Below are 13787 nucleotides of genomic sequence, written 5' to 3'. Positions count from 1 at the left end.
GTTATAGAACTGATTTTAAGATTTTATTGCTTGTTTAAATGGATTAGCTCTGCCTCTCTGATCTTCTAACTAAAAATACTCCAAGTAGAACTATGAGGTCAGCCGATAAGTTGCTTCTGACTAAAGCAACTAAACGTTGGAGGAGGCCGGGCCTTTGGGATTGCTGCGCCCAAACTTTGGAATAGTCTGCCTCTCCAACACTCGATTTCTTTCAAACCCGTCTGAAAACTCATATTTACTCACCTGCTTTTAATTGTGACTGAGTTTTTCTTTTGTTCTCTATGTGTGTTAGTTCTACGTTTTACTTTGTACAGCACTTTGGTCAACCTGTGTTGTTTTTAAATGTGCTTATAAATAAATTCATTGATTAAAAAAATAGGTTTATTTCATAACAGGATTCTGGACAGAGGGTATCACTAAACTAGGTTTGTGCTAAGCTTTCATTTCTATAATAATGTTTATTTTGACCTTCAAATGCAGGAAAAAATCCGTCTGTCATGCAGAACATGTAACAAAGCTGTCACATAGTTTAATAATATGGTTTATGATTCATTTCACCTTAACTTACGATAGATAGATGACCTGATAGAAACTATTTTAAGGCCCGGTGTTCAGCTTCTATTTACTGCGCACGGGTGTGTAAATCATGCAGGTAAATATCCGAGCAGTTTCCTGAACATGTAAAGTGACGGGGATGAAAGACGGAGCGAGGACACAGAGCTGAACTACACTGCAGCACATTTCAACACCAAGTGTTCTCAACATAGAGCTCCTGGTCCGTACTCACATGACAGCATCACTTCACGTCCATGATGGAAATCTCTGTTCCACCACATCCTGAAGGAGCTGACGGAGGCCTGGTGCCTGTGGAGGCTGAACTCCCTGGAAACCGGTCTGAGATGATTTGAACAGGCATCGTGTCATCCTGCACGGTAAAATTATTACAGATGAAATCATTAGAAACCATCTCCAGCTGCAACATTAACGTGATATACTCGTGAATAATTATGTAACAGTAAAATATGACAAAGTTTTGGATACTTTAGGTTCACTTTGTGCTGCTTATTGAGCAGAATTTCGAGCGTACAGGCTGCACATTTCTCCTCTGCAGTTATTTCAGAACAAATTTGTGTCTGACTGGCTGAAACCCAAACGAGCTGCTAAGAAATCTCTGTTTACTAAAATAAGTCTTCATTAGAGCAGCTGTTTAATGTCAGGGAGGTGCAGCTCAAGGTAAACAGACAGCATTCGCATGAGAGGGAAGAAAAACTTGCAGCCCAACGTGATGTGACAGGTAGAGATGCCTTACAAGGTCAGACAAATCACCCTCAGGACCCTGACAACCGCATCAGCCCCCACACAGTCATTTACTGCAGTCACCTATCACCCTTTTACATAATATGCAGTGAAGTAATGACGCTCGGATAGCAGTTATTTCTGACCAGAAAGGCATAAATAGGCTTTCTGAATGACGTCTAGTAGGCTGATAAGCTTCATGCTGGCCCTCAGGCGAGGCCTCCCGGCAGCTGCCGCTCATTACCGCCTCGCTCGGGTTAAGCCACGGATCCACCTCTGCCTCTCCTCCCAATTACTCCTCCATCCAGTGCTGGCAAACCCAGAGGAGGAGGCCAGGCTGACATGCCGCCTGGCTGCAGAGGGCCTCTAATCACACCAGAGCAGAGGTGAAGCCTGTGCAAACACTCCTGTTCTGGAGGAGATTCATTATAACTGCAGCTCAGAGGCTCCGGACAATTAAGTGCTGAGGTTAATTTTCCATATGATTCTGAATTTAGCAGCAGTTAATTAATCAGAAATTGCTGAATTAATCATTTGATCATTTACAGGCGTGATTCTTATACAGAAACTCTTTAAAGTGACTAAAACCTGCAGCCATTCAAATAAGACTGTATAAAAAAGATGAACCACTGTGGGTTGTATTCCTGGAGCCAGAGCCGACCATGTTTACACTGTACGGCACACAGAACTGCTCATTAGTGCTAATTAACAGACTAATGAAACTCAAGGCAGTGGTAGTGAAGCCTTGCACATAGAGCCACCTGTCAATCAAAGTGACCATGAGGCCTATTACAAAGGTTAGCACTTGACAAAATCCCCACTGTGCTGTTGTTAGGCAGGAAGTTAACAACCTGTTCTTGTATCAGCTGTGAACATCGGTGTTTATGGGGACCGACTCACTGCTGGAGCCTCAAGTGGATGTTAGAGGAACTGCAGCTGTTACGTGTTTCAGGTTTCTGATTGGTCAGAACTTCATGAAGGCGTAAAGGCGTGAGTATCGCCGCTGGACTGTGGTGGGTTATTTTAAGGCTTTTTAATTCCGTTTTAATTTTTCTTTACTGAGCTTATTCAACTATTTTAATCCTTAGAGTCATTTAATTATGTTAAACTTTTTACATGCTTTTAACTATAATTTGTTTAGATAGTTTTTTACTAAAAATGTATTTTATTTTTGGGGGGATTTAAATTTTTCATTTCTTTGTATTTCATGTACATTTTTGCCTTCTCACACTTTGTATTAGCAGCTGATTTTTTATTTACATTACTTTTATTTTTTTATTCATGTTACTTTTTTATTCTTTTATTGCATTTTTATTTATTTACCATCAGCTCAGTCATATATTGCTTTTTTATTATTTGTTTTGTCATATTGAATTAATTTTATTGTTAAAGGTTGTGTTTAATGTTTAATGGCTTTTTTTCTGATCTCATCCTTTAAACCCAAACAGAAATAAGCTGCAGATGTTTGCATGGATAAGTCAGGATGCAGGAATGTTTTTACCCGAAATTTGTTGTAGGAGAAATTTTGAGAGTTTATTCAATCATGCTTTTAAAATGTAAAATGCTGGATTTTAATGAAAGGATAAAGGAGCTACATAAATCTGCCTGGTTTTACTTTCCTCTGATTTCCACAGAAATGTAAGAACCTGACACTTTGTCTTCAGCACTGAACACATCTGTGGGACGTGGGTATTGTTTGTACACTCGTATTGTATCCCATCAGAATAAACACCGGCCCCTCTGTGTTGCAGGGTTTTATTCCTCAGGTCGATGGCGTGAAGCTGCGGCTCGCTGAGCGTCATCAGCGATGCAGCAGGCAGTCAGCACGCCTGTCCATCAAACCCGGTCACCGGGGAGCTCCACCTGTGTGCTGCTGACAGACAGGGAGCAGCATGCAGATGAAACAAACACCCCCTCTCTCTCCACGCTCTGCCTGCTGCCTCACAGGGAGCGAGGTGGTATGAATTATTCACACACAAACACACACATAAGGTGCTCCACTGCAGAAGGTCACAAGGTTTTTAGAGTTTAATATTTATAACGTAGGAAAGAAATTTTAAAACAGACTGAGAATGATATAAGGACAGCAGCTTCTGACCCTTTTTTCAACAGATTTTATAAACTAATAATAAAGTAATAATAAAATATTTTAACATTCATATTCACTATATAATAATAAAGAACAGAAAATGCAGCATTTATTACATCATAGATAAACTGTAAAATAACAGAAACATTGATTTTCCTGCGCTCCCAGCCCTCACTGAGCAAGAGGTGAGGTTCATCCTGGACAGGTGACAGAGACAGACAGACATTCATGCATGCATGGCTAACTTACACTCACCAGTTAACCCATGCACAGCTTACAAGTGTGGGAGGAAGCCAGAGTACCCAGAGAGAACATGTTAGAACCAGGAACCTGGTCCCAACCACCAGTCACAATCAGAATAAAGAGGGTGTTCTCAGCAACAATAGGCCGTACTTCCTTAAGACGGCACAATGATACAGCTCATCTAATGAGACTTGTTGTCCACCTGTGATTGTTTTACAGCTGTTCAGTTTGCCACAGTAAGGCTGAGACGTTGAAAACAAGGATCTTTTTAATCAAGATGACTTAAACTCTCTCCAAAACTCCAAAGCCTCCTAACATCCTAGTAAGAAATGATCTCTGACTGGAGAAACACTATGACCTGTTAATGAAAGTTTGTTTTCGCCTGGAACTAAAACCGGCCGGTAGGGGGCGATAACAAACGTTTATGTCAGTTTTTCTGACAGCAGGGAGCAACCCCCCCACCCCCCAAAAATAAAATAAATAAAAATCCAAATCCAGAAGAAGAAGAACCTCCATTGAGTAGTTTTACTGGTAGAGCCAGCGCAGTGTCTTACTGTAGGTGGAAATTTCACCTGTTGAAGCAGCAATGGCTTCAATTCAACATCTGAAAGAGTTTATCAGGGACAGACTGACGGCTGCTGCTGAAGATATCTTCTCAGAGTTTGAAAAAACCATCGTCCAGTACGAGCGTCAGCGCGAACTGCAGGACATCACCTGGAACCCCGTGTTAAAGCTCCAGCGGACAGGTGAGTCAGACTGTGCGACTGGAGTGTGTTTGAACCCAGAGAGAGAGGGGGAGGGAGGGGGAGAGCTAACAGCCAGCAGCGGACGGGCAGAGAGGCTAACGGACGAAGACCTGAGAGCGCGAAGAACAAACTAGAAGCTCGTGTCAGGCACACACATGTACAGCAGCGTCACCAGAACACGTTACTGTACGAAAAAAGGCTCGTTATTGATTTTTATTCTTTCAAAATTTTCCCGCCGTTTGTTGAAAAATCCGTTAAAGTGAACGGGAAGGCCAGAGTAACCAGACACACAAGTTTAATGAAAAACATCAGCTTCCACCTGCCCACGCGCGCTCACTTTTCACTCTACAGCCACCATTTTACAATCAAATCGTAGGAAAATGTGTTTTCTTTCCAACAACGTCTCCATCAAAGCCAACAGGTGTGTGCTTTCTTAGACTGGAGGCGTTTGAACAAGAGGAGTGCTTTCCCAATGCCCAGTTAACGACTAATAATTTCATGAAGGTTTTTAGAGAAAACGCAGAACACCCTGTTTTTCTCTCGCTCCCCCGGCCACACTTTTAACACCAGGCCTATTAGAATTTACATCAGTGTAGAAGAGCTTCTTGGGATTCTCACACTTTTTAAATCAGCCTGACATGATTTATTGTTTGGATTTTATGAGTCGTTTTGTGATAGCAGTACCAAACCATTTCACAGGCAGTTGGCCTATGCCATCACCATGGCAACACAACTGCTCGCCTCTGACACAGGTGCATGTCATTATCTGATTGGCTGATTTGGATCTGCTGCCTGTCTTTCGGTGATTGGCTGAAATATTTATCCTGTTTCACCTCAAATCACTGGGCAGCTGATGAAGCACATCATGTGTGCCACTTTTATAGGTACACCTGCTTCCTCGGTCACTTTATTAAGTACACCAGTGCACAGGGTCAGTCCTGGCAACTTTGCTAGGAACATCCATTGCCACTTTATTAGGTATAGTACTGTGATAGCCAACCACTTTTTAGGGCCCATCTTCTTTCAACTTTTGTACCCAACCTGCTTATCTCCAATCTTTCAGCAGCAAGCCACAGACCATGTCCAGCACCAGCAACAATCCTGCAGATTCTGCAGAAATCTCCAGAAATTCTTGTATTTACATTTAGAGCTCTAAATGAACAAGCTTCCGACTGTTTATCTCACTTTCTTATGAAACACGATGCTACTCACAGTCTTTGTTCCTCCTTTGAGTCGGAGCCTTTCTCCAGCCTCTGGGACCACTGCTCTGGAAGAATCCCCCACTGTATGGACCCAGTTAAAAGTCTTTTTGCTTGGCGAGGTTTTCTGTTGTGCTTCTCATTGATATAATGGTTATCTGTTTTCTTGGTTTTGCATTCCTGTTAACTGTATTTCTCGTTGTTTTTAATTATTGTGTTGTGCAGCATTAGTGACTCCGTGTCTGTGAAAACACTTTATTAATAACCGTTACTTACTGTTTCATAACTAAATATTGGTAATTAGTGTATCTGCAGTTAATACTGTGGATCCGTTGGGGTGAGCGATATGTCTAAATGTCCAAGTCATGATCCAAACATGGTCATCATAAACCGAAGAACAGTTTTTACATCTATTCTGGAAAAATAATGTGTGTGCTGGCTTTGACTGCTTGGTAACACAACTATCTAGACAGTGCACTTAGGCATGGAAGAAATGACCTGCTGAAGTTCAAACAGAGATACTATTAGCATGAGGAAGAGACCTGGATGGTCTGACTGTTTCACAACTCCAGATCTGCATCTCTAAATACACAAAAGCTTGACCTTAATTGAGATGAACTACAGCAGCAGAAAAGCACACCAGGTGGTGTTGTGATGATATAGGAGATATTTTCTTGGCACACTTTAGGCCTTTTAAGACCAAGAGGGCATTTTTAGGCACCATCACTTATGTAATGTACAGTAGATGTTTTTCTGCCCTTACATGAGTAACCTGTGTTTCTGTTCTTTGTCCCAGCAGATCTTGCACAGGAGCACGTCGGCGTTCAGACGGAGATTTTCACAGACCAGCATGTCTGTGACCAGGAGAGGAGTTCCAGTCGGGGCCAGGAGGACCTGAAGGCTCCACAGATTAAAGTGGAAGAAAAGGAAGTCTGCATCAATCAGGAAGGAGGGCAGTTTGCACTGAAGCAGGAGAATGATGCTATTATGATGACACCAACTTGTGAAGAAAGTGAACCACAACCAGAAAGTGACCAGCCCCTCTCTAACAGTTCTGATATTTTCATGTTTGTTAATTCCACATCCAAAGAAACATTAGTAGTTATTAATAAGAGCGCTGACAATGAGGTAGAACTCAACCATCAGCACAGACGTCTGGACAGCACCTGGAACCCCGTGGTGAAGCTCTACAGGATAGGTGCGTCTTTTTAACACCACAAAAAAAAACATACACATAGATGTAAATCAGATAGGCTAACGGGGCTAACACAGCTAACTCTGAGTGCTAATAGCATCAGACTGTTTCAATCAATCTGTCAATCAATCAATCAATCAAGGCTTTATTCGCCACGTGCAGGTTGCCCTGCAGTGAAATAGGGACACCCCCCGACCTTACACACACAACACAGACATCATATGGGGATACAGGTCGGAGATCGGTAGCGTTACAGAAAAACACTGAAATGTACACTACAATGGGAAAGTACAAGAGGAAAAAAAGAGACCTCTGCTCATGCTGGGCTCCTGGGAGGACAGCATGAGAACAGGAAACAAAAAAACTGCACAAAAAAGCACATAAATGTCCACAGCACAACATTATGGAACACGTGACTAGCCACAGGGTCGGGTGGGGGGTGAGGAGTCATCCGAAGCAAACACAGCAGCCATCCTGCCCAGCGCTACCATCCAGCGCGGGCTCAGACCCGCCGTGTTCCCAGGAGGGAACAAGCATCGAAGGCGTTTGGAAAGAGAGGGGGGATGCATGGAATGGGAAGGAACAGACTAAACACAGTCGTTATCAGGGTGTTTTTGTCGCCTCCAGCCTTGCGACCGCAGCTGCCGGCGAAGGGGTATCCGTTTTAGAGAACAGACTGTGAGAGAGTGTTCCAGGGAAAAGTAATACAAAAACACACGAGACTACACAAGGACATAAGAGGCTAAGCAGGGAAGCTGAGGGGGAGGAGGAGGAGAGGAGAAAAGTGCGACCGCCTTCGTCAAGAGCAAGAGCAGAAAAAAAAAGTTTGAAGGGGTTACGTTTGAAATAAAATGTATCTGATTATTAGGACACCAACCGACCTCTTTACCTTTATCAGCTCAGTGTGCTGATGTGATGTGAAAATGGACCAAAATCTAATAAAGACTTAAAGTAGTTCTGAAGGCAAAAGAGGGTTAGCAGGGTGTAACTAATGAAGTGGCAGGTAAGTATATTTGCAGATGTGCTCCTAAATAATCGCATGTGTCCAGTTTTAATCTCAGATATGAGTGAAACGCTTGCGCTGTTGAGTTCTGCATGACTGACTTTTTCCTCTTCAGCCTGTTTGCTTCATGTGTTGAATCATAAACATGATTGGTGGAAACACGTTAACAGCCCAGCAGCTACCTAACAAGTTACCTGACATATTTACTTAGTGGCCTCGGGGCCGTCATCGTGTCATACCTGTAACAGTTTACCTGCTCGTGAGAAGTTTTCCGTCATCTCATTAGTAACCTGTGGTTTGTTCCTGCAGATTTGCCACAGCAGCATGTCTGTGATGACAAGGAGATTCTCACAGACCAGCAGGTCTTTAACCAGGAATGGAACTTCAGCCCAGACCAGAAGGACCCGGAGCCTCCACAGATTACAGAGGAGCAGGCAGCAGTCGCTCTCAGTCACCAGGGAGAGCAGCTCGTACAGAATGAGGAGACTGACGCTGTTACGGTTCAGCCATGTTTGGGTCCTCCTGCCCATGAGCAGCCAAACACAGCCCCTGTTAAAGTCATTGATCCCAGCACAGATTCTGATTTGGCTCTGAAAACCAAAACCTTCACAGGTGAGAAGCTGTATCGCTGCAACACCTGTGGAAAAACACTGAAAACCGTGTCCTCATTTAAAAGGCATAACGCCAGACACACAGGGGAGAGACCGTACACTCGCAACAGCTGTGGGAGAAAATCTAAAGGCTTGAGAGCTTTAAAAGGGCACGTGAAAACACAGCTGATCAGAAGCTCGTGTGTAACACCTGTGGGAAAAGGTACAAAAAGGAAATAACATTAAAACTTCATATGCAATGTCACACAGGTAAGAAGACAAAGGCCTGAAACATCTGCTGGAAAAACTGTGCCTGTGAAACGAGGCTTGATGGGAAAAAGTACGAATTTGTACAGGTTCACATGTGAGACGGTTCAATAAAATCTTGTTTTTGTTCTGTGTGAGGCTGCATGGTCATTTCTAGGCTGTGAAATTTCACATCCATGTCATGAATAATGCATATTATTAATTTAACGAGGTAAATTAATGATATGCCCAAGAACCGCACAGGTGCCCAGTACCTGGGTGGAGCCCTGGGACCCTGTTCTCGACTCATGGCCGGACTGTAGTCGGGGCTCTCTCACCCTTTGGCCCCCCATTAGGGGCCTTCCTCCCTCCGCCTCCTGCTGGGATGGGCGGATGTCGCTGAGATGTGTGGCCTTTGGTACGTTTGGGGGCTCAGATCGATCTCTGTCTGCCTCTGGCTCCTGGGATGTTATTGCAGTTTCCCACCCTCATTATCAAGTACATTTGTGACAAAGACACACACTCTCACTCACTCTCCGTCTCTCACACACCACGAGAAGATTGATAATTTATGTAGCTGCGTATTTTCTCCTTTTTGTGTTCCAGGTGCAGCAGTTGGCGATATATTGTGCATTTCTATCCTTTTATTACATATCCTATCCTTCCCCCACCCTGCCTTAGACGCTGTCATACTGTACACCACAAACAATATAATAACTGAAATAACACAACTAGAAATTAACAAAGAAACAGATGAAAGATAAACATGAACAAGAGGAGCCTATAGAGAATTTATAGAGGTGGTTTTGGAAACGCAAAATGTGTTTGGGACCAGGTTGTGTGTGTGTGTGTGTGTGTGTGTGTGTGTGTGTGTGTGTGTATTCAGTTTAGGGGAGCTTTTAATCTTTGGATATTGGAAATTCGGTTTTTAAGCTCACACTCCAGCCTGCGGAGGTCGCTGTTGCGATGTTTTCTAGCCGACACAAAGAAGGGAGCTAATCTAACGGCAGCATCTAACGCGGCACTGAGAGGATTCAGACTCATTTTATACACCTTTTCTCCAAACTGTGGATATTGATACAGCTTATAAAAGAAATGTGACCAATGACTGAGTTTAAACCAGTGTTTAAAATGTTATAACGAAGTCGCTATCTGCTAACGTCAGCTAGCCGCTTAGCTGGTTAGCTTTCGGTTGCCTGACAACAGAAGCCAAACAAACACCGCTAGCAGGTTAGCAGTGCTAATCTGTTAAAGGTGCTAGGTTTTTACATTTTCCACGTAAACGTGAAACTTGCAGGATGGCTGAGGACGGCAGACGCGGCGACGAGGAGGACCGAGGGCCCGGAGCGGCTTACCGGGGGGTCGCAGTGATGGAGAGCCTGCTGGAGAAGCTGAATGCACTCAACTATGAGGAGGAGGTTCTGGGCAAACACAACATGAAGAACCTGTCCAGGTAAGAAGCGCATAGTTCGGATGTAAGTACGGTGTCCTTTTTAGGATTTAGAAGCAGGAAAAAACAATCGAAGTGTGTAACTAGTAGTAACTAGTCATACGTTTACAAAAATATAATGAGATAAAAACACAGACACGTCCTAAAGATACGTGATTGTGTTGTTCATTCATCCCTCTGGTTGGAGGAGAGTGATGGAGTTCAAGTATGATGTTGAGGGTTTGTGTGGCCTTGGCATTGTACTGGACCGTTGTGGTGGAGAGAGAGCCGCCTACAACCCTCACTTCTGAGCGACTGAAGCAAAAAGATGGAGGATACGAGTGCTCTTCTGCTATTTATTCATTTGTTGGGACAATGCAGCGTTTCAGTTCTTGATCTTTATTCTGTTATTTTCTGTTGATTGATCGATCAACCCAGACAAAGTATTGCATAAAAATAAAATGAAATCCAGGCTTGTTTCCAGTGTTTGTGCTGATTTGATGTTTTGTGCACAGTGAAGGAAAACCCTTCAGTCCCCTCTGCTTTCTCCGCGCAGGCATTACTTCGTCTCCAGTCCATACCTGGCGTCTAACCCCGGCGAGCAGTTCTACATGTTCACCATCATCGCAGCGTGGCTCATCAATGTGGCGGGGAGGCCGTTTACCGAGCCGCAGGAGTACGACGAACCCAACGCCACCGTGTCCAACATCCTGGCAGAACTGCGGGCCTTTGTGAGTCACACAGAAAGAGTTTAGAAGCTGGAAATGAGCTTTGGTATGTCTGGAGTTCGTTTGTTTGTGCTTTGATAAATCTGACCGATTGTGCGAAGGCGGGAGCTTCCGTTAAACAAGAAGAGTTTGACGCTTTTTTAATTCCTCCTCTGTTTTTCAGGGTGTTAAGGTGGACTTCCCGCCCTCCAAACTGAAGTCGGGCTCAGGCGAGTACGTCTGCTTCGTGCTGGACCGACTGGCTGAGGAGGCGCTCAGGAAGAGAGGCTTCACCTTCAGGAAGTATGCCGTCTGTTTTCTTCTTTTCGTCAGGCTGCTTTTGTTGCTTCTGTGTTTATAGAAGTTTTTTTTACTTCTTTCTGTCTCTGTTTCAGGACAAACTACCCATCAGAAAACACAGAAGAAGAGTCTGTGGTGGAGGACGACGCCGAGCTCACGCTCAGGAAAGTGGAGGAGGAGCTGATCGTAGGTGTTCCGCATTCGTTTAACTTCCTCTTCTTTTCCCTTCGGCACACTTACAGGATGAATCTGTTTTTACTGCGGTGGTTTCCTGCACCTCTGTCAGAGATCAGCAAACACTGAGAGGAAATCAGGGAACAGATTTCAAAATAAAACATCCTCACGCTTTTATTTTAAAAACATAATTTCATGTATTTTATTACAAAATATTTCCCTCGTTTTATAAAGTCCATCACACTTTAGAGCAGAAATCATAATCGAATATATTGTCATGACCGTGTTTTTAATGCTCAGCGCTGCGCGGGTCGAGCCATGAATCGTCTTCACATCTCATGATTGTTTTGTGTGTGACCAGGACGAAGGGGACGAGGAGGAGGAGAACGTGATGGACCTGGAGGCTCTGAAGTTACGAAGCACTCACACTGTGAGATCACCTCAGAATAAGATTACATCATAATTTCCACTTTCACGCTCTCACGTTCGCTCCGAGCTTTGAACTCGCCGCGGCGTCTGTTTTCTGGCAGGAAGCTGAGACGTCCTCCAAACCCGACGAGATCCTGGAGTCGACGGTCGACGCGACAGAGTGGAACCTGGAGGTGGAGCGAGTCCTGCCGCAACTCAAAGTCACCATCAGGACCGACAACAAGGTAGGCGCTCGCCTGGCGCTCACCTGAGGTGTCGGAGCTTCCGCCAGATGTGAGATGAAGTGAAAGACGCTTCACTCTGCCGGAGCTTCACACTCGTCCAGCGTGATCGTAACAAGCTTTTGTTTCTGTATGAGTGACTGAAGGCTTTGAAGGTTACCTGCAGTTTCCCAGCATGCTCTCTGGTTGGCTGTCAGTGTTAGTGGCTCTCACTCTCTGGTCTGTGTTGGTCCTGCAGGACTGGAGGGTCCACGTGGACCAGATGCACCAGCACAGAGACGGGATCCAGTCCTCACTCAAGGAGGCCAAGGTGCGTTCACTGACCCGCTTCATCATCATGTCATGTCCTCCCTGCAGCCTCTCACTGTCATCGGACGGGACAAACAAGAAGTATTATTTTATTTCAGTCACACGTAAAGAATATTATCAATCAGCCAGCTTTAATTAAATAAACTAAATCACACAAGAAGAAGAAACAGATGTTTCCATGTTCAGCGAATCTCCCATTAACCACAGAGACAAACGTCCTGAGGACTGTTTCAGTTCTGGAGAAAGATGAAAACAAAATAAGTTCATGGAGTGAAACTAAACATGACGTCATTCTTCGTCGTCTCTGCAGAGTCACCTGGACAAGCTGCAGGAGGACATCGGGAAGACGCTGGAGAAGGTGAGCAGCAGAGAGAAGTACATCAACAACCAGCTGGAGCATCTGATCCAGGAGTACCGCAGCGCCCAGGCCAAACTCAGCAAGGTAAACCCGGAGCTGAACGTTCCTGATTCGTTCACGTCATCGCGACACGTTTGAGTTCACGTTAATTCCAGTTTGAAACTGTCTCAATGCCAGAATGTGTGGAAACAGTCAGTTCAGTAACTCCTGTCATCCTTCAGGCCAGAGAGCGCTACCAGCAGGCCAGCGGAGGAGTGACGGAGAGAACCAGAGTGCTGGCCGAGGTCAGTGAACGCACCACGTTTAATTCATCAATAAAATCATTTTAACAGCAGCGAGTGAAAAAAGCAAGCTGATAATAATAAAACATCAGAGTTCACTGTCCTCAGTTTATTTAATAATAATAACTATTACTTATTATTAGAGATTATTTGAACCTTTATATGTGAGAATTGTTCTTGTGTTTTAATTTGAAATTCTTCTGTTTGTTTCAGATCAGCGAGGAGCTGGAGAAGGTGAAGCAGGAGATGGAGGAGAAAGGCAGCAGCATGTCTGACGGAGGTGAGGTGAATCTGGTCACAGTGCTCGGTTTTGACTCCGGCCCTGCCGCAGTGCTGACCTCTCCGCTTCTTCTTCTGCTTTTGCAGCTCCGGTGGTGAAAATCAAGCAGAGCCTGACGAAGCTGAAGCAGGAGATCATTCAGATGGACGTTCGGATCGGCGTGGTGGAGCACACGCTGCTTCAGGCCAAACTCAAGGAGAAGTCCAACATGACGCGAGACATGCACGCCACCAACATCCCCGAGCCCGCCGCTGGGCTGTTCGCCTAGCGCAGCAGCCTAGACCCGAAAAACCCGGCGAGGTCCGACTCCTCTAAAAGGACCTGAGAGGCTCAGGAAACCGAAAAATGTCGTCACATCTATTTATAACCAACATATTTTTCCATTTCCTGTAATGGATGTTTTTACGTCTTTGAGGGATTTTTATAAACTTAAAGAATTTCTCTGTTAAGTTCAATGATTCAAATCCATTAATCAGATTGACCACCAGATGGCGCCAGAGTTGCAGATAAAGACTTGTTATTGAACTTTTAAAAGTATAATAATCGAAGCATAATTGAATCTTTGGTTAGCATAGTTTTTATTTTTCTACTAAATGTTGTAAACACAAAATGAAACCTTAAAAAACAGAAAATCAACCATTTTGACTCCAGGGAATTTTATTTCATCAGCAGCGGCTGATTAAGGATAAACA

The 13787-nt window shown here is 44.2% G+C and overlaps 2 protein-coding genes across 5 annotated transcripts; both read left to right on the top strand.

Annotated features, from left to right (window-relative positions):
- The first annotated feature begins 4054 nt into the window (after positions 1 to 4054).
- Positions 4055 to 8780, top strand: LOC102304080 (zinc finger protein with KRAB and SCAN domains 5). 4 transcript variants are annotated; one of them, XM_042225581.1, is made up of 3 exons: positions 4055 to 4374; positions 6370 to 6771; positions 8081 to 8780. In XM_042225581.1, exons 1-3 carry the CDS (start codon positions 4215 to 4217, stop codon positions 8599 to 8601), a joined length of 1083 nt encoding a protein of 360 aa, XP_042081515.1. In that variant the 5' UTR covers positions 4055 to 4214; the 3' UTR covers positions 8602 to 8780. The 4 variants fall into 4 exon arrangements, with proteins under 4 accessions (XP_042081515.1, XP_005934164.1, XP_005934165.1 ...); XM_005934102.3 differs by having other exon boundaries at positions 4061 to 4374; positions 6373 to 6771; positions 8081 to 8776; XM_005934103.3 differs by lacking the exon at positions 4055 to 4374 and adding an exon at positions 4409 to 4560 and having other exon boundaries at positions 6373 to 6771; positions 8081 to 8779.
- Positions 8781 to 9556: 776 nt separating this feature from the next.
- Positions 9557 to 13544, top strand: ift57 (intraflagellar transport 57 homolog (Chlamydomonas)). Its single transcript, XM_005934101.3, has 11 exons — positions 9557 to 10060; positions 10593 to 10767; positions 10928 to 11046; positions 11139 to 11229; positions 11579 to 11647; positions 11748 to 11870; positions 12106 to 12177; positions 12487 to 12618; positions 12756 to 12818; positions 13029 to 13095; positions 13182 to 13544. Exons 1-11 carry the CDS (start codon positions 9906 to 9908, stop codon positions 13361 to 13363), a joined length of 1248 nt encoding a protein of 415 aa, XP_005934163.1. The 5' UTR covers positions 9557 to 9905; the 3' UTR covers positions 13364 to 13544.
- Positions 13545 to 13787: the final 243 nt, after the last annotated feature.

Source organism: Haplochromis burtoni, unplaced genomic scaffold (assembly GCF_018398535.1).
Source record: "Haplochromis burtoni strain Fernald_Lab_line unplaced genomic scaffold, NCSU_Asbu1 Contig_175, whole genome shotgun sequence".
Taxonomy (NCBI): Eukaryota; Metazoa; Chordata; class Actinopteri; order Cichliformes; family Cichlidae; genus Haplochromis; species Haplochromis burtoni.
This window is presented reverse-complemented; position numbering and strand designations above follow the sequence as displayed.

What these genes read in the sequence shown, in the direction of transcription:
- LOC102304080 (XM_042225581.1), top strand. Translation starts at nt 4,215, where the DNA reads ATGGCTTCAATTCAACATCTGAAAGAGTTTATCAGGGACAGACTGACG. An exon ending in GTTAAAGCTCCAGCGGACAG is followed by an intron (nt 4,375 to 6,369) that starts GTGAGTCAGACT and finishes TCTTTGTCCCAG; the next exon opens with CAGATCTTGCACAGGAGCAC. An exon ending in GGTGAAGCTCTACAGGATAG is followed by an intron (nt 6,772 to 8,080) that starts GTGCGTCTTTTT and finishes TTGTTCCTGCAG; the next exon opens with ATTTGCCACAGCAGCATGTC.
- ift57 (XM_005934101.3), top strand. Translation starts at nt 9,906, where the DNA reads ATGGCTGAGGACGGCAGACGCGGCGACGAGGAGGACCGAGGGCCCGGA. An exon ending in CCATCAGGACCGACAACAAG is followed by an intron (nt 11,871 to 12,105) that starts GTAGGCGCTCGC and finishes TTGGTCCTGCAG; the next exon opens with GACTGGAGGGTCCACGTGGA. An exon ending in CCTCACTCAAGGAGGCCAAG is followed by an intron (nt 12,178 to 12,486) that starts GTGCGTTCACTG and finishes TCGTCTCTGCAG; the next exon opens with AGTCACCTGGACAAGCTGCA.